The sequence below is a fragment of the Salvelinus alpinus genome, chromosome 1 (assembly GCF_045679555.1).
Source record: "Salvelinus alpinus chromosome 1, SLU_Salpinus.1, whole genome shotgun sequence".
Taxonomy (NCBI): Eukaryota; Metazoa; Chordata; class Actinopteri; order Salmoniformes; family Salmonidae; genus Salvelinus; species Salvelinus alpinus.
The window spans coordinates 60,880,975-60,902,007 of NC_092086.1; the positions used below are offsets into that span (position 1 = coordinate 60,880,975).

A 21,033-nucleotide genomic window follows, 5' to 3' on the forward strand; every position below is an offset into this window, starting at 1 on the left:
AATAGAATGGCTTCGAAACCATGGAAACCATGTGTTTGATGTATTTGATACCATTCCACTAATTACGCTCCAGCCATTACCAATTAAGGTGCCACCAACCTCCTGTGGCCTTTTGGTCCGTGTCAGTGGAAGAAAGGGAGAGCGGAGGGATGTTGAGAGGCAGACCCTCAGTTTGATGCTCTCTCCCTCCACTGAGACTGACCATCAGATGCAGTTTTTCCATCGGTTGTGAAGTAAAATAAAAGTAAAATAAAAGTAAAATAAAAGTAAAAAGCTAATTATTTAAATGTATGCTCACTCAGCTGTGCCTCACAAGTAATACAACAATGGATCTATTACCGGTGTGATCACATAGCCTACCTCAAATGTTTAAATATAAATGGCCAGAACAACAATGCATTGGCAGGGCAATTCAAGCAAATCCAATATGCGGTGATAATGTATTGGGCCTATACCTCACTGCTACAGTACTGCTTTTAATAGGTTAATCTTGCATAGGCTTAATTTTTTGAAGTCATGTTTAAAAAAATCTGAGCGGTAGATCTCGGCTTGCAATTTGATTCAGAAATTAATCTTGAATCAGAAAAGGTTAGTGTCCACTGTTCTAGAGTTTTCCCTGTTAACACTATCAACATTTCCGTTTAATCAATTGTGATTGTGATCGAATCAACGCAATATTGGCCACTTTCAATGCAGCATACCGAAACAAAACTAACTATGCAAGAGATTTTGTTGTAGGCAGAACGCATCGGAGTAGGATTCTATTGCACTGACAAGCCGGTACTCTACACAGACCGGTGCAGCATAAACAATCAGAGCTGCAGTAGGCCTATATGCAAATAGACCATTGCCATATATGGATCTGTGCCATTTACTTGGAACTGGACTGGGTTTACAGCATGAGTGTTTGTGAGTAGATGCGCTTGTTTTGAGATCAAAGCGAGAGCTGCATGTAGCCACGTGTGCATATTTTGTTCATATCCTTTGCTAGTTAGTACGTCATTAGCTCAGTTATAGAAAATTTGTAGTCAGCAATAGGGGAGTGATTTCTTCCTATAAGAGCACAAAAACGTGTACATTTCTAGACATCTTTGAAAAGTGAGTCGCCTGATCCTGTCTGTGCTCACGGGGGCATGGCCACTGACTAGTTAAACTTTACAGGGAATACAATTCTCTCAAATTAAAGGTTAACCTCACATTACATCATTTCACAAATAGTTTCATCTTTAATCATTCATTTTATACAAGAGTTAGATGCAAACCTCATAACTGAGGCACCTGTATAAACAGAGTTATGGTAATGTGGCTGTATTGTCTTTCATGAGGTCACAAACATGAAACAAAATGGACCGGGTCGTAGCTGGCTTCTCCAACGACTGTTTCCACATTCTCCAAAATGGACATATTGTTTAATTCTCCCATTTTGGGGATTTAGGAGTTCGGCGAAGTTAAATCCTTTGTTCACCGTGTGGTCTCTCTCTCTGCATGACCAGTTGGAGAGAGTCTCCGCCAGGAATTTATGGCCTGAGATAACAGAACCTGGGTGTAGGAGAGAGTGAGAGAGAGAGGGGGAAGCCACAATCTACACCCAGAAAGGGCCACATCATGACAACCCCTACCTTGTCGCAACATAACTGATTGGCTCAAACACATTATTAAGAAGGAAGGCAATTCCACAAATTAACTTTTAACAAGGCACATCTGTTAATTGAAATGGATTCCAGGTGAATACCTCATGAAGCTGGTTGAGAGAATGCCAAGAGTGTGCAAAGCTGTCATCAAGGCAAAGGGTGGCTTCTTTGAAGAATCTCAAATCTCAAATATATTTTGATTTGTTTAACACTTTTTTGTTTACTACATGATTCCATATGTGGTTCACTATTATTGTACAATGTAGAAAATAGTAAAAATAAAGACAAACCCTTGAATGAGAAGGTGTGTCCAAACTTTTGACTGTTACTGTATTTCACAGTGGTTTAGATGGTACAATAATTCTCTACACTATGCATTGCTTGTTTTGACACATAAACTGAAATTAGGCAAACTATTAGAATTTTAGCAACCAGGAAATGGCTAGTGTTTTCTGGATATTGCACCTTTAAACACAAATGTTGCCGCAGTGAGCAAATTTCAGGTCTGCTGAGCGCAAACTTGAACATTGTAAAAATTTGGTGCAACTTCCAGCGTGCGTTTACTGTGAACACTGAGGCTGTACCTGCTTTAAGTTACAGTTTTAACAGTGGCCAAGTAGGCTACTGTGTCTATTTGATCATAATGTAGGCCTACCAGAGTGGACTACCATCAAAAACCTATGGAGAAAAAGCATCCCTTGACATTTTAACATGGAAATAGCTTTTCTATCATTCAGCCTACATTAGCAGCCAATGTGTGGTGTTTAATGTAGGCCTACATTCCACGAGACTTGAAAAAACATGCAGGGCTTGACATTAACCTGTTTAGATAAGGAGGTGACTGAAAATGTTGTTGTGTTGTTTGATGCAAGAAACCACTTTGCAAAAAAAAGCATTATTATTCCCATACCATTATTACAGAGAATTAGACAAATTATGCTACCCTCTACTTATTGGCTACTTATCTTATTCAAGCCTGTCTCAAAATACAACACTGCGCCTTAAAGACAAATAAAAGCTTTTTAGCTGACCCTTTTCTATTGTTACGAATAAAACCCACTTCTGAGGAAATTCACATCAGACCACGCAAACCCCGGTGTAAGCTGAGGTTGCAATGGTTGTTGAATTCCTAACCATACCACGTGCATTGGCTACATGGCTGGAAGTGGTTAAACTCTGAGACTATCGATCCCTACAGAATAAGAGCAAATCTTAGATAGTAATTACTAGACTGCAGCTAGAAATGATGTAAACCTAGGATGCGAGTACCGACAACCGCTGAAACATCTATTCTAAGAACAATGGACGCCTGACGTATCCATTACAACAGACACTATCAGGAGCCGCAGATAGAGCTACAACCATGAAAGACATTGTGACTTCTGGGGAAGTAACCAGAGACTCTCTGATGAATTGACTCTCCAGCAGACAGACCGACGAGTCCAACAGAGAAGACAACAACGACATATGGGCGTAAATATATTGTTTGCAATTATTCCCGAATGAGCGAGCGTTCATGTGCAAAGGAGTAGCATTTCAATTAATATAATTATCCACTGTGTGTAGTGATCCATTTAGTCTTTCCCGCTCCTTTATCGTTCCACACACCCTTTTCTTTGTATAACAAGCCGTCATATTGGTTTATTTATTGGTTTAGCCCACTAGGGGATTTTTCCCTATCGTTGTTAGTAACCAATATCTACTGTTTGTTTGTTATGCATTTCTGTGATTATTTAGTTCGTTAGTAAATAAATGATTAAGCCAATTGGTGTATGGATGATTCATAGTTTAGGCAGGGTTCGTGCAGATAACTAAGAATTCTACGACGTTTTAAATGAGACTGACGTAAGGTAAAGAATAATTCATTAATAAAAGACTAATTGATCAGATATTAAAATATCTGAAGTTATATTCGGAAAATTCTAACTTTGTAATCTGAAGATTTTCTAGTTAATTACATTTACATGATTAGTTTAATCACGTAATAATAATTACAGAGTATTGATTTGATAAAATAACAGTCTTCAACTTTAATGATACTAAAGACACTACAGGGTGGTATACAGAAGACAGCCCTATTTGGTAAAAGACCAAGTCCATATTATGGCAAGTACAGCTCAAATAAGCAAAAGAGAAACGACAGTCCATCATTACTTTAAGACATGAAGGTCAGTCAATCTGGAAAATGTCAAGAACTTTTAAAGTGTCTTCAAGTGCAGTCGCAAAAAACATCAAGCGCTATGATGAAACTGGCTCTCATGAGGACTGCCACAGGAAAGGAAGACCCAGAGTTACCTCTGCTGCAGAGGAAAAGTTCATTAGAGTTAACTGCACCTCAGATTGCTGCCCAAATAAATGCTTCACAGAGTTCAAGTAACAGACACATCTCAACATCAACTGTTCAGAGGAGACTGCAGGAATCAGGCCTTCATGGTTGAATTGCTGCAAAAAAAACACTACTAAAGGACACCAATAAGAAGAAGCAACTTAAGTGGGCCAAGAAACACGAGCAATGGACATTAGACCGGTGGAAATCTGTATTTTGGTCCACATTTGAGATTTTTGGTTCCAACCTCTGTGTCTTTGTGAGACGCAGAGTACGTGAACAGATGAGCGCCGCATGTGTGGTTCCCACCGTGAAGCATGGAGGAGAAGGTGTGATGGTGTGGGGGTGCTTTGCTGGTGACACTGTCAGTGATTTAATTAGAATTCAAGTTACACTTAACCAGCATGGTTACCCCAGCATTCTGCAACGATACGCCATCCCAAATTTGGACTCATGCAGAAATCACTCCGCCATTTCCTGGTTGCTAAAACCTAATTTAAGCTGAATTAAAGACCCCAGACATGTTCTATATGTACAAAAAGCTCATTTCTCTCAAATTGTGTGCACAAATTTCTTTACATCCATGTTAGTGAGCATTTCTCATTTGCCAAGATAATCCATCCACCTGACAGGTGTGGCATATCAAGAAGCTGATTAAACGACATGCTCATTACACAAGTGCACTTGTACTGGGGACAATAAAAGGCCACTCTAAAATGTGAAGTTTTGTCACACAACATAATGTCACCAATGTCTCAAGTTTTGAAGGAGAGTGAAATTGGAATGCTGACTGCAGAGCTGTTGCCAGATAATTGAATGCACATTTCTCTACCATAAGCTGCCTCCAACTTCCTTTTAGATAACTTGGCAGTGCGTCCAACCGGCCTCACAACCACGTGCATGGCATTGTGTGAGCAAGAGGTTTGCTGATGTCAACATTGTGAACCGAGTGCCCCATGGTGGTGGTGGGGTTATAGTTTGGGAAGGCATAAGCTGCGGACAACAAACACAAATGCATGTTATCGATGGCAATTTGAATGCATAGAGAGACCGTAATGAGATCCTGAGGTCCATTGTCGTGCCATTCATCCACAATCATCACTTCATATTTCAAGGATCTGTACACAAATCCTGGAAGCAGAAAATGTCCCAGTTCTTCCATGGCCTGCATACTCGCCAGACATGTCACCCATTGAGCAGGTTTGGAATGCTCTGGATCAATGTGTATGATAGTGTGTTCCAGTTCCCGCCAATATCCAGCAACTTCGCACAGCCATTGAAGAGGAGTGGGACAATATTCCACAGGCCACAATCAACAGCCTGATCAACTCTATGCGAAGGAGATGTCACGCTGCACACCAGATACTGACAGGTTTTCTGATACACGGCCCTAACTTTTTTAAAGGTATACAGATGCATATCTGTATTCCCAGTCATGTGAAATCCATAGTTTAGGGCCTAATTAATTAATTTCAATTGACTGATTTCCTTATATGAACTCAGTAAAATCTTAGAAATTGTTGCATGTTGCATTTATATTTTTGTTCATTGTAATTACCTCTTAAGCTACTTTGCAACTACATAGCATGTTAGCTAACCTAACCCCTAGCTAATGTTAGCCACCTAGCTACCTAACTATGTTAGGCACAAAAAATTTGAAACATATCATACTTTTTGGAAATTCTTAATATATTGCATATATTGCAGTTTGTAACATATCGTACAAAATGGATGGACATCCACAAATTCATAAATACCATAAGAAATGTAACATATCACACTAATTGGCGTTTCCCTGATTTAGAGACTATGTTACGTCTACACCTGAGTTCAGGTTGATATGTGTACTGATCTGTTCTTGCTTACAGCCAACCTGTTTCTTCTGTGACAACCTGGTCTCAGAACATTTCATATTATTCTGTACATAAATCCACGACACCCCATTTTGTATGATATGTTATGTTCATATGGTATGTATTAATTTCTGGTTGTCCATCATCCAATTCATATGATATGTTACGAATTACAATTCGTATGATATGTTACGAATTTGTAAAACGTACAATATGTTACGAACTAGCTAAACGTATGTTATGAATTCCAATTTATTGTGGCTAAAGTTAGATAGGTGGCTAATGCTAATATTAGCTAGATGGCTAACATTAGCTAAGCTAGGGTTAAGTTTAGGAGTTAGGTTAAATGTTTGAGGTTGGAGTTAGGGTTACCTACAGCATTTTAGGTTAGCTAAAATGCTATGTAGTTGCAAAGTAGCTAAAAAGTAGTAATTAGTTGCAAGTCATTAATTAGCTAAAATGTTAAAGTTGTCCGTGATGCGATTCAAACATGCAACCTTTGGGTGACTAGACGTTCGAGTTATACGCCCACCCATCCACTCCGACCAACCACCCTCCTTTTGTTTTTGCCTTAAGTAATCTGTTTTATGTAACCATACCAAACATAACATATCATACTAATTACAGTGTCCCGGATGTACTTTTAAATATGTTACCTTTCGTCTATGAGACCAGGCTCTCTGTGATGGCCGGATATGGTTTATGGCAGTACTGCACCATCGTCACTATTTATGCTGAATGGCAGATGACTGTGTAGGAGAAAGGGCAAGCCAACGAGTCCTGCATCTTGCAACAATAATCACTAATTTGTGATCTAAACTGGGTTATGGTACACAATAGTATTGTACAGTAGGCTATGTGCTATGATTATTGGGACTATGGGCAGGCAGCCTACAAAAACCATGTCCTCGCTTGAGGCATAGGCCCAATGGTTCAGTTCTAGACAATCTTGTATCTATACCAATTCTATGGTATTTTCAAATAAGGGGTTACCTACTGATCATAGCATGCTTGTACTAGAGACTCCATCTGACCTTAAATCCCGCAGCTTTATCTGAATTTCTATCTAAGTATGGTAAATCTGAACAATTAATTATGGGTGATTTTTTTATATTATTTGGAGAACGCCAGTGTCAGATTTGCTCTCAGCTAAACCCATCTCAGCTGATAACTGAGCCTACACGGCCAAATCCTAAAGATCCATCGAAATATACCCTGAGTGATCTTATTTTGACAATAATCCAGATAAATACACTATATATTGTCACGAACCGGCTCAAAGTTCGTAACAAAAAGGGAGACAACGTGGAGATGAGGAATATCAAAATATATTTATTAACTAAAGTAAACTAAATACAATGAACAATGGTGTGTGTGTGTGTAGTCAGTAGTGTAAGTGAGTGTTTGCATGCATAAATGTGACAATGAGTGGTGTAGAAAGGTGCCAATGCTAACAAACCGGCTACAACCAAAATCGATCAGTATGTGCATGGAGAGAGTCTCCTCATTGAATGGGAATGAGGTGTATTTATCCCGGGACACACCCGAGCCCAGGTGTGTCCCATTTCGCTGACGACCCTCCCAGCTCCACCCACTGACATCCTATTACGGAAAACAAGAGCAACGAGAGAATATGGCAGACAGAGTGGGAGAGTCGGAGAACAAACAATTGGCAGCAGAGCAAGAACCTGATCACCTGGACTAAAGTAAAGTGACGAGGCTCAGTTTGCCAATCATATATGCCCTTCATCCTCTCCTGTGAAGATGATAGCTTCTCTTTAACCATTTCACCAGCAGCGTACCGGTTGTTGCCTGAAATCACACACATAAGATAACAGGGACTGAGGGGGCTCGGGAGACTACCAGTCATCCTGGAGAACAGATAGGGTGCGTGGACTTCTATGTCCAAACACAAGGTCATTTGGACTGAAACCCGTGCTCTCCTGTGAAACCTCCCTAGCGGCTAACAGTAACCAAGGCAACCCCTCCTCCCAATCCTTATCCATCTCAGTACAATAAGCTCTCAACAAAGATTTAAGTGTTTGATGGAAACGTTCCAGCGCTCCTTGACTTTGCAGTTGATAGGCGCTAGACAAATTGTGTTTATATGGAGCTGTCGGAGAACCTGATCAAACAGATTAGAGGTGAAATTAGATCCTTAATCACTCTGAATGACCTTAGGGATTCCAAACAGTGAGATAAACTGAGTCAGCTTTTAGCACAGACTTAGTCGTGATAGACCGGAGAGGATAGGCAGCAGGAAACCTAGTGGTCTGACACATCAGTGAATAGGTAACTACTACCTTTTTTAGAACGAGGCAGAGGACCAACACAGTCAATAATCAGTTACTCAAAAGGTTGGCTGAGTACAGGAATAGGAAACAGTGGTACCGGCTTAATAGCTTGATTAGGTTTACCAGTTAATTGACAGGTGTGACAAGTTGATGAACTCAGAAACATCCCTCTTTAACCTAGGCCAAAAGAAATGTCTTAATACATACGAGGTTGTAGGTTTCCCACACACCCATATGTCCAGCAACATTGTTGTGGGAAGTTGTCAACACCAACTCACGAAGCTTAACTGGTACAACCTGACTAATCGCCTCCCCCAGAAAACAACTACCATGAGACACCCACTTTCTCATCAGGACATCCTCTTGGAGAAAATAGCCATGGGCGACATCTCCCAACTGTTCCACAGGCACAATTTGGTCATGCAACTCTTCTAATGTGGGGTCAGCCACATTGATTAAATTAGATCGGAGCGGGGTACAGATAACGGGATAACAGGGAAAGTAGTGACAGATTTCTTTGTGGCATTCTCGTTAGCCGGCGCAGTGACCAGGTCGCCATGGCTCATAGAAAGCGTCACTGCACACGCAGAGAACACCTCTGGGAAACTCTGCGCACTCTCATCGGGAATCCCTACAAATGACGGCTTAGCGGAAATCACTAGAGATGGAAACACGACAGGCCATACACGCTCACCAGCCAAGTTATTCCCAAGGATAACGTTGATACCCTCAAATAGGCAATGAAGGACGCACTCCCACAACAACCTCACCTTTCACCAGTCCACAATCCAACATCAGTTTATGCAATGGAACTGACAGAGTGTTCAAACCTATTCCCCAAATCAGTCTCAGCAAAGAAGGGTAACACAGACTCCAACACAAACGATTCAGAGGCACCTGTGTCTCTCAGGATCTTCACTGGCACTAGGTCCTTACTTCCTAACAGACACAAAACCCTCCGTAATGAAAGGTAAATAGTCTGCGTCAATATGGACTTTCACATGCCCCTGGGCATGAGACACTGTGTCAGGAGTGAACTGATGTGGAACAGGCGCAGCTAACGCCATAGGCTTAGATTTGACGTAAGCACTGAATTTACCCCTAGCCCTGAGAACCAGACATTCGTTTTTTCCAATGACCCGAACCTTGACAGTAGTGACACTCTTGACCAAAATCAACTTTACCACGGTTGTCAGGCTCAACCCTAGTTGAATCAAACTCTGCCCGTGAACCAAAGTATCTCGGTGAGCGAGGCCCAGATCTCTCCAAACGCCCCCATTCACTCCGAATGCGGGGCTGTACAAAAACACTTGTGTGAGTCAAAACATACTCGTCCGCAAAAACCGCAGCTTCAGCGACAGTCTTTACTTTTCGTTCGTTAATGTACGTGGCTATATGATCAGGGATTGTGTCCTTAAATTGCTCTAGCATAATCAGATCACACAGCCCTTGGAAAGTTATAACTGCAGAGGCGGAACACCAGCGATTAAACTGTGAAGATAACTCTCGCGCAAACTCAACATGAGTCTGTTTATTATCCCTTTTTAAAGTTCTAAATCATTGGCGGTAAGCCTTAGGGACCAATTCGTAAATCTGTAACACAGCCATTTTAACCTACACTAAGAGCTGAATATGCTTCCTGCACTTTACCAGTCAACACACACTGCAACATTAAAGTGCGGTCAGAATCAGGCCAACTCCTAGCACCAGCAACACGCTCAAACAATGAAAAGAATGTCTCAGGGTCCTGCTCATTAAATTTAGGCAACAACCGTAAGTTCCCAACAATATCAAATGTGTCCGGGGCACGACCAAAAGAGGAACGACCCCGAGGTAAATCTGAGTCACCTTCCCAGAGCAAACTCTCCCCTGAGAGCTTTCCTTCCCTAACCAGCTCTAGCCGCTCTTGTTGCAGCTTGACTTTAGCATGCTCCAGATCCTGTTTAATTTCCAACTCCTTTTCATACTTTACACGGTCATGCCCTAGCTGTGACAGAAGCAGTTCTTTCTGCTGTTCAAAAAGAAGACTACTAGACTAACCGATGGAGCGGCCATTGTAACGTTACGGGGAGACGGCGAGTCCTCCGCAGAGGCTGCCCCAGTGGTAACTTCAAGAATAACACTCTCCATCAGATTGGCCTTCAATATTAACCTAATATTTTTTTTTGGACGTTTATCACTAATTTAAACCTTGTAGTGTTCAGCAATCAACAACAGCTGTTCTTTAGTACATAATTCTAACAGTTCCTCTGATGGAAAGCGAATGAACTCATCTACATTAGATGCCATAGTCAAAAGTAAATACAAAAAATAAAAATCTCTTGCTCTTTCCCTCTGCTGAACACACCAGACCACAAGAAAAATGACAATCACACTGGGCACCACAGAAGAGAGATGAGATATACAGTGGGGAGAACAAGTATTTGATACACTGCCGATTTTGCAGGTTTTCCTACTTACAAAGCATGTAGAGGTCTGTAATTTTTATCATAGGTACACTTCAACTGTGAGAGACGGAATCTAAAACAAAAATCCAGAAAATCACATTGTATGATTTTTAAGTAATTAATTTGCATTTTATTGCATGACATAAGTATTTGATCACCTACCAACCAGTAAGAATTCCGGCTCTCACAGACCTGTTCGTTCTTCTTTAAGAAGCCCTCCTGTTCTCCAATCATTAGCTGTATTAACTGCACCTGTTTGAACTCGTTATCTGTATAAAAGACACCTGTCCACACACTCAATCAAACAGACTCCAACCGCTCCACAATGGCCAAGACCAGAGAGCTGTGTAAGGACATCAGGGCTAAAATTGTAGACCTGCACAAGGCTGGGATGGGCTACAGGACAATAGGCAAGCAGCTTGGTGAGAAGGCAACAACTGTTGGCGCAATTATTAGAAAATGGAAGAAGTTCAAGATGACGGTCAATCACCCTCGGCCTGGGGCTCCATGCAAGATCTCACCTCGTGGGGCATCAATGATCATGAGGAAGGTGAGGGATCAGCCCAGAACTACACGGCAGGACCTGGTCAATGACTTGAAGAGAGCTGGGACCACAGTCTCAAAGAAAACCATTAGTAACACACTACGCCGTCATGGATTAAAATCCTGCAGCGCACGCAAGGTCCCCCTGCTCAAGCCATCGCATGTCCAGTCCCGTCTGAAGTTTGCCAATGACCATCTGGATGATCCAGAGGAGGAATGGGAGAAGGTCATGTGGTCTGATGAGACAAAAATAAAGCTTTTTGGTCTAAACTCCACTCTCCGTGTTTGGAGGAAGAAGAAGGATGAGTACAACCCCAAGAACACCATCCCAACCGTGAAGCATGGAGGTGGAAACATCATTCTTTGGGGATGCTTTTCTGCAGAGGGGACAGGACGACTGCACCGTATTGAGAGGAGGATGGATGGGGCCATGTATCGCGAGATCTTGGCCAACAACCTCCTTCCCTCAGTAAGAGCATTGAAGATGGGTCGTGGCTGGGTCTTCCAGCATGACAATGACCCGAAACACACAGCCAGGGCAACTAAGGAGTGGCTCCGTAAGAAGCATCTCAAGGTCCTGGAGTGGCCTAGCCAGTCTCCAGAGATGAACCCAATAGAAAATCTTTGGAGGGAGCTGAAAGTCCGTATTGCCCAGCGACAGCCCCGAAACCTGAAGGATCTGGAGAAGGTCTGTATGGAGGAGTGGGCCAAAATCCCTGCTGCAGTGTGTGCAAACCTGGTAAAGAACTACAGGAAACGTATGATCTCTGTAATTGCAAACAAAGGTTTCTGTACCAAATATTAAGTTCTGCTTCTCTGATGTATCAAATACTTATGTCATGCAATAAAATGCAAATTAATTACTTAAAAATCATACAATGTGATTTTCTGGATTTTTGTTTTAGATTCCGTCTCTCACAGTTGAAGTGTACCTATGATAAAAATTACAGACCTCTACATGCTTTGTAAGTAGGAAAACCTGCAAAATCGGCAGTGTATCAAATACTTGTTCTCCCCACTGTATATGGAGCTTCCCCAAAACCTATAGTAACTCAACCCTAGTCTTCGTGGAGATTTGTGGTGGGTAATTACGCACTGTAGCCCGCTGGCAAGGAAATAAACCACCCAGCACGCTGGCAGATTCCCCCAAGCCACGGATGTGCCCCCGAGACAACTGCTCAGTCCACAGACACCACACAAAAATAGAACAAAATAACCATGCCCAACATATTCCAAAATGAAACACGTCGCTAAGCCTAAAAGGGGTAAAAGGCTATAGCTCCGGGTAGTAAGTATCACTACCCTACCCAAATCTCCCACTGAGGTACACAGCCGACTGTACTCGGACCGATGTCCCAACCGCGAGTAGATCAAGAGTCTATTATTATTATTTGACCCTGCTAGTCACCTATGAACATTTGAACATCTTGGCCGTGTTCTGTTATAATCTCCACCCGGCACAGCCAGAAGAGGACTGTCCACCCCTCATAGCCTGGTTCCTCTCTAGGTTTCTTCTAGGCTGGGTTTCTGTACAGCACTTTGAGATATGAGCTGATGTAAGAAAGGCTTTATAAATACATTTGATTTGATTGGTCTGCACAGAGCCCTGACCTCAACCCCATTGAACACCTTGAATTGGAATGCCGACTGCGAGCCAGGCCTAATCACCCAACATCAGTGCCCGACCTCACTAATGCTCTTGTGGCTGAAGGGATGCAAGTCACGCAGGATTGTTCAAACATCTTGTGGAAAGCCTTCCCAGAAGAGTGGAGGCTGTTGTAGAGGTAAAGGGGGGACCAACTCCATGATTTTGGAATGAGATCTTTGACGAGCAGGTGTCCACATACTTTAGGTCATGTAGTGTATGTTTCTAGTGGGGTTTTCCCCCTGGATTGTAGTGACCATTTCCCAGTTGTCTGTGTCAGAGATGTGAAAATGCATAAATCTGCCTTTTGTCATCACTAAGAGGAACTTGTGGTGAAAAAAATGTAGTGAACAAGCTTTTTTTCATAATCTTTATTTTAGTGACTTCAATATGATTGAAGATAGTCATGCCCCCTTCAAAACTCTGAAAGTTAAAGGTAGAACAAATGTCTGGTTCATTCCTGAATTATACAAGGTCACCAGTAACACAGGCTTAGGCCTGAATTGTCAAAATTTTAGCCAACTGAGGAATCAATGTGTAAGACTGATCAAAAAGGCTAAATATGATTATTATGTAACCACTCTTTTTGATTGTAAGGGGTTTTGTGTATATTGTGTATATTTATGTTTGTCTGTGCAATATGTGTTGTGCTGTATTTGATTCGTTTTATATTGTTTCTCATATGGTATATTGGATTTCATATGGATGTTATGAAATGGTATATGCAGGGCTCCCTTGTAAAAGAGAAAATGATCACAATGGTGACTCCCTGATTAAATAAAGGTAAATAATAATAAATAAACATTTCAAAGATTTTACTGAGTTACAGTTCATATAAGGAAATCAGTCAATTTAAATAAATTCATTAGGCCCTAATCTTTGGATTTCACATGACTGGGCAGTGGTGCAGCCATGGGTGGGCCTTGTAGAGCATAGGCCCACTCACTTCGCAGCCAGGTCCACCAACTGGGAAGCCAGGCCCAGCCAAACAGAATACATTTTTCCCCACAAAAGGGCTTCATAACAGACAGAAATCCCCCCAGTTGTGAGGCCGGTTGGACGCGCTGTCAAATTCTCTAAAACAACAGTGGAAACTGCTTATGGTAGAGAAAGGAACATTAAATTATCTGGCAACAGCTCTGGTAGACATGTCTGCAGTCAGCACGCCAATTGCACGCTCCCTCAAAAAACTTGACACATCTCTGTCATTGTGTTGTGTGACAAAACTGCACATTTTAAAGTGGCCTTTTATTGTCCCCAGCACAAGGTGCAGCTGTGTAATGATCACGCTGTTTAATCAGTTTCTTGATATGCCACACCTGTCAGGTGGATGCATTATCTTGGCAAATGAGAAATGCTCATTAATAGGAATTTAAACAAATTTGTGCACAAAATGATTTGAATGAAATATGTTTTATGAAAGATGGAACCAACATTTATATTTTTGTTCAGTGTAGTTCAACTATGCACCAGTAATCCAGGGGTGGCCCGGCCCACTGATCTTCACCGTAAATAAACGCCCAGTTCTTCTCATATTTTGTCGGAATTCCCCACCCTACCAACATACCATAGTTTGGCCTACAAATGTTACTGTCAATCACGTCAAATTAATGGCAATAAAATGATCATTTAGCCTAGGCTTGCATGTAGCCTAATCAGTGGAAATACCTTCCTCGTCACTAAGCATATTAAATGAGTAAGTGAAAAGAACCTACTCATCTCTGGGACACATTCCATCTTGAAATATTTTATCCAGAGGGACGATTGCTTGACCAAGAAACACGTCAAGTCCGATAAGCACCCGGTGCATGACCGTGAGGACCAAGTCGCCGCTCCCTGAGGGAAATGCACTGCGACCCCCAGCCTCCAGTATTCCGGGGAGAAGTTCGAAACAACATTCCTCATTCCACTCTGGCACAGTCGCCTTTTCGACCAAACCGGTGGTGTATTTCTCCTTCCCAACCTGAATGATGGTGTAAACATAACGGCTCCCGTGTTTGCCCTTCGTCCGCAAACCCCTTGCACAAAGGACAGTTACATTCACATGTGTAGGCACCCATCTCTGGTCATCGTTCAACTCTATAAGTGACATCATTTTAAATTCCGTTGCCTGGAGTGGGGAAGCGTGAATGCGTAAAAAGTCCTAAATAGACATCCTTTGCCACTGCTTTTTTGGAACCTGTCCCACCGGTTTGCGCATCTGATGACGATGCTATCCAATGTATTCGCCTCGCCCTTGCGCCTGGATCACCCGTTACTTGGGCTACTATGTTTGATTGCTCAAACAGACGCAGGACCTCTGCAGAATTCCTCCAAAATGCTCCGGCACGTCACCGACGTCAGTTTGTGGAAATGCTGGATATGCCGCCCTTGAGGCACTCGCATGTCATTGTTCTGCTTTGGTCAGTCCTCATCGCATTACTATTTTACTATCTGAAAATTCATTGTGCTCCTGCGGCCCGCCCTCCCTAACAAAAGAGCCCCGCATACAGTACGAATACTGCAAAATGAAAGAGAAACACGCCCCTCCCTACCTACATGGTGGAATGAGATAGCTAAACTAAACTATCAAAATCCTTATTGTGGCATTATTGTGACTGTGAGACTACTATTTTACAATCATCCATGCAATTACAATATGAGTTTTTCATTGTCGATATCGCAAAAGTTGGATAAAAAAGATCCCACCCAATCATGTTGTCCTAGTCTAGCGGGAAAGCAACTCTGGGCAACTGCGCAATGTAGGCTAGATATTATAACGTCCCATACAGAAATTGTTAAAAAACGGAAAACAAAGGCTTAACAATTGGGTTTTGACTGTTTTGCAGCATCAAGATGACACATGTGCAATCATGTAAATAAATATCTGGAGGATTAGAGTTGATAGTTTAAAGGTCTCCACAAGAGGGCAATGCCACCCTATTTCGACGTAACTCCTGGCCTATACCATAAAATGTCCTTTAGGTTCCACCTCTGAAGGATGATGCAGGCTGCTAATACATATTCACGAATTGGGGATGTGAACATTGTGGGTGATTTCCATGTGTAGTGGAGAAATAACTGCTGTCAGTAGCTGTCAGTATAGCTAGCTAGCATGCTAACCTTATTTAGCTAACGAATGTTATAGCCACAGATGGATAAGGGAAACTTGTATCTTTGACATTGCCATCCATCTATTGTTATCTCCAAAGTTTTGGAATCTGCCATAGAAATAGACATAGATATAAAGCTCGGAGCATTTCGTATTATTCTGTATATAAATCCGAGACTCTCCATTTAGTATGATATTTTAAGCTTCTTATGGTAAGTATTAATTTGTGGATGTCCATCAGCCATTTCTTATGATATGTTTTGAATTACAATTTGTTGTGGCTAACGTTAGCTAAGTGGCTAATGTTAATGTTAGCTAGTTGGCTAACATTAGCTTGGATAGGGGTTAGGAATTAGTTAGCTAACATGCTAAGTAGCTAAAAAGTAGTAACGGTGTCTCCTGTACGTGTGCATAGCCCGGTGCGGTACATCCCAGCTCCTCGTATCTGCCGGGCTAGAGTGGGCATTGAGCCAGGTGCCATGAAGCCGGCTCAACGCATCTGGTCTCCAGTGCGTCTCCTCGGGCCGGTGTACATGGCACCAGCCTTACGCATGGTGTCCCCGGTTCGCCATGGGGGATGTATGTGTTTGTACGATGTACGATGTATGTGTTACATGGGGGATGTATGTGTTTTGTATTGTCTAGGGGTTTTTGTATGTTTATGGGGCAGTGTGTAGTCTAGGGTTATGTATGTCTATGGTTGCCTAGATTGGTTCTCAATTAGAGACAGCTGTCTATCGTTGTCTCTGATTGGGAACCATATTTAGGCAGCCATATTCATTAGGTAGTTCGTGGGTGATTGTCTATGTGTAGTGTTTAGTGTCAGCACTATTTGTTTGTATAGCTTCACGTTCGTCGGTTTGTTGTTTTGTTTAGTGTGTAAAGTGTTGTTCGTTTTCGTTTCGTCTTCTAATAAAAAGAAGATGTATTGCTATCACGCTGCGCCTTGGTCCTCCTCTCTTTCACAATACGACGATCGTGACAGCACTACCCTTTGTAGCGCCTTGCGGTCGGAGGCCGAGCAGTTGACATACCAGGCAGTGATGCAACCAGTCATGATGGTGCAGCTGTAGAATCTTTTGAGGATCTGAGGACCCATGCCAAATCTTTTTAGTCTCCTGAGGGGGAATAGGTTTTGTCGTGCCCTCTTCACGACTGTCTTGGTGTGCTTGGACCATGTTAGTTTGTTGGTGATGTGGACACCGAGGAACTTGAAACTCTCAGCCTGCTCCACTACAGCCCCGTCGATGAGAATGGGGGCATGCTCGGTCCTCCTTTTCCTGTAGTCATCTTCTTTGTCTTGATCACGTTGCGGGAGACGTTGTTGTCCTGGCACCATGCGGCCAGGTCTCTGACCTCCCTATAGGCTGTCTCATCGTTGTCAAAATCAATTCAAATCCAATTTTATTGGTCACATACATATGGTTAGCAGATGTTAATGCGAGTGTAGCTAAATGTTTGTGCTTCTAGTTCCGACAGTGCAATAATAACCAACGAGTAATCTAACAATTCCCCAACAACTACCTAACACACACAAATCCAAAAGTGTGAATGAGAATATGTACATGTAAATATATGGATGAGCGATGGCCAAGCGGCATAGGCAAGGTGCAATAGATGGTATAAAATACAGTATATACATATCATATGAGTAATGTAAGATTTGTAAACGTTATTAAAGCGGCATTTTTTAAAGTGGCATTGTTTAAAGTGACTAATGATCCATTTATTAAAGTGGCCAGTGATTGAGTCTCAATGTAAGCAGCAGCCTCTCTGAGTTAGTGATTGCTGTTTAGCAGTTTGATGGCCTTGAGCTAGAAGCTGTTTTTCAGTCTCTCGGTACCAGTTGTGATGCACCTGTACTGGTCTCCCTTCTGGATGGTGGCGATGTGAACAGGCAGTGGCTCGGGTGGTTGTTTCCCCTGATTATCTTTTTGGCCTTCCTGTGACATTGGGTGCTCTAGGTGTCGTGGAGGGCAGGTAGTTTTCCCCCGGTGATGCATTGTGCAGACCGCACCATCCTCTGGAGAGCCTTGCGGTTGAGGGCGGTGCAGTTGCCGTACCAGGCTGTGATACAGCCCGACACGATGCTCTCAATTGTGCATCTGTAAAAGTTTGTCAAGGTTTTTGGTGACAAGCCAAATTTCTTCAGCCTCCTGAGGTTGAAGAGGCGCTGTTGTGCCTTCTTCCCCACACTGTCTGTGTAGGTGGACCATTTCAGTTTGTCTGTGATGTGTACGCCGAGGCACTTACAACTTTCTACCTTCTCCACTGCTGCCCCTTCGATGTGGATAGGAGGGTGCTCTCTCTGCAGTTTCCTGAAGTCCACGATCATCTCCTTTGTTTTGTTGACATTGAGTGAGAGGTTGTTTTCCTGACACCACACTCTGAGTGCCCTCACCTCCTCCCTGTCGGTGATCAGGCCTACCACTGTTGTGTCATCGGCAAACTTAATGATGGTGTTGGAGTCATGCCTGGCCATGCAGTCATGAGTGAACAGGGAGTACAGGAGGGGACTGAGCATGCACCCCTGAGGGGCCTCTGTGTTGAGGATCAGCGTGGCGGATGTGTTGTTACCTACCCTTACCACCTGGGGGCGGCCCGTCAGGAAGTCCAGGATCCAGTTATAGAGGGAGGTGTTTAGTCCCAGGGTCCTTAGCTTAGTGTTGAGCTTTGAGGGCATTATGGTGTTGAACGCTGAGCTGTAGACAGTGAATAGCATTCTCACATAGGTGTTCCTTTTGTCCAGGTGTGAAAGGGCAGTGTGGAGTTCAATAGAGATTGCATCATCTGTGGATCTGTTGGGGCAGTATACAAATTGGAGTGGGTCTAGGGTTTCTGGGATAATGGTGTTGTGAGCCATGACCAGCCTTTCAAAGCACTTCATGGCTACAGATGTGAGTGCTACGGGTCGGTAGTCATTTAGGCAAGTTACCTTAGTGTTCTTGGGCACAGGGACTATGGTGGTCTGCTTGAAACATGTTGGTATTACAGACTCAGTCAGGAACAGGTTGAAAATGTCAGTGAAGACACTTGCTAGTTGGTCAGCACATGCTCGGAGTACACGTCCTGGGAATCCGTCTGGCCCTGCAGCCTTCTGAATGTTGACCTGTTTAAAGGTCTTACTCACATGAGCTACGGAGAGCATGATCACACAGTCGTCTGGAACAGCTGATGGTCTCATGCATGTTTCAATGTTACTTGCCTCAAAGCGAACATAGAAGTAATTTAGCTCGTCTGGTAGGCTCGTGTCACTGGTCAGCTCGTGGCTGTGCTTCCCTTTTGTAGTCTGTAATAGTATGCAAGCCCTGCCACATCCAACGAGTGTCGGAGTCAGTATAGTACGATTCAATCTTAGTCCTGTATTAACTGTCACATCCTGACCTTAGAGAGCCTTTTTATCTCTCTATTTTGGTTTGGTCAGGGTGTGATTTGGGGTGGGCATTCTATGTTCTGATTTCTATGTTTTTGTATTTCTATGTGTTAGCCGGGTATGGTTCTCAATCAGGGACAGCTGTCTATCGTTGTCTCTGATTGGGAATCATACTTAGGCAGCCTTTTCCTCTGTTGTCATTGTGGGAAGTTGTCTTTGTTAGGGGCACTATAGCCCTTGTAAGCTTCACGGTCGTTTTTGTTATTTCTTGTTTTGTTGGCGACATTTTACTAATAAAAGAAAATGTACGCTAACCACGCTGCACCTTGGTCTTCCTTGAACGACGGCCGTGACATTAACGCTTTGCCTGTTTGATGGTTCATCTGAGAGCATAGCGGGATTTCTTATAAGCTTCCGGGTTAGAGTCCCGGTCCTTGAAAGCGGCAGCTCTACCCTTTAGCTCAGTGAGGATTTTTATTTAATTTAATTTCACCTTTATTTAACCAGGTAGGCTGGTTGAGAACAAGTTCTTATTTGCAACTGCGACCTGGCCAAGATAAAGCAAAGCAGTTCGACACATACAACAACAAAGAGTTACACATGGAATAAATAAACATACAATCAAAAGTACAGTAGGAAAATATATATACAGCATGTGCAAATGAGGTAGGATAAGAGAGGTAAGGCAATAAATAAGCCATGGTGGCCTTACAATATAGCAATTAAACACTGGAATGGTAGGATGTGCAGAATGTGCAAGTTGAGATACTGGGGTGCAAAGGAGCAAGAAAAAAAAAATACAGTATGGGGATGAGGTAGATTGGATGGGCTATTTACAGATGAGCTATGTACAGGTGCAGTGATCTGTGAGCTGCTCTGACAGCTGGTGCTTAAAGCTAGTGAAGAAGGTAAGAGTATCCAGCTTCAGAGATTTTTTCAGTTCGTTCCAGTCATTGGCAGCAGAGAACTGGAAGGAGAGACGGCCAAAGGAAGAATTGGCTTTGGGGGTGACCAGTGAGATATACCTGCTGGAGCGCGTGCTACGAGTGGGTGCTGCTATGGTGACCAGTGAGCTGAGATAAGGTGGGGCTTTACCTAGCAGAGACTTGTAGATGACCTGGAGCCAGTGGGTTTGGCGACGAGTATGAAGCAAGGGCCAGCCAACGAGAGCATACAGGTCGCACTGGTGGGTAGTATATGGGGCTTTGGTGACAAAACGGATGGCACTGTGATAGACTGCATCCAATTTGTTGAGTAGAGTGTTGGAGGCTATTTTGTAAATGACATTGCCGAAGTCGAGGATCGGTAGGATGGTCAGTTTTACGAGGGTATGTTTAGCAGCATGAGTGAAGGATGCTTTGTTGCGAAATAGGAAGCCAATTCTAGATTTAATTTTGGATTGGAGATGTTTAATGTGAGTCTGGAAGGAGAGTTTACAGTCTAACCAGACACCTAGGTATTTGTAGTTGTCCACATATTCTAAGTCAGAACCGTCCAGAGTAGTGATGCTGGATGGGCAGGCAGGTGCGGGCAGCGATCGGTTGAAGAGCATTCATTTAGTTTTACTTGCATTTAAGCGCAGTTGGAGGCCACGGAAAGAGAGTTGTATAGCATTGAAGCTCGTCTGGAGGTTAGTTAACACAGTGTCCAAAGAAGGGCCAGAGGTATACAGAATGGTGTCGTCTGCGTAGAGGTGTATCAAAGAATCACCAGAAGCGAGAGCGACATCATTGATGTATACAGAGAAGAGAGTCGGCCCGAGAATTTAACCCTGTTGGCACCCCCATAGAGACTGCCAGAGGTCAGGACAACAGGCCCTCCGATTTGACA

General features: G+C 43.0%; 1 protein-coding gene across 3 annotated transcripts in view; it reads right to left on the reverse strand.

Moving 5' to 3' along the window:
* The window catches only part of LOC139582605 (rab11 family-interacting protein 1-like), a 33,575-nt gene extending 18,322 nt beyond the window's left edge, over positions 1-15,253 (reverse strand). For 2 of the 3 annotated variants that reach the window (XR_011676385.1, XM_071412753.1), the window contains exon 1: positions 14,455-15,253. Coding sequence is in view for 1 of the 3 variants with exons in the window: in XM_071412753.1 (XP_071268854.1) it covers positions 14,455-14,834 (380 nt within the window). In the remaining 2 variants the exon portion in view is untranslated. The remainder of the gene's footprint in view (positions 1-14,454) is intronic. The other variant, XR_011676387.1, reaches the window with a different exon arrangement.
* Between the last annotated feature and the right edge of the window lie 5,780 nt (positions 15,254-21,033).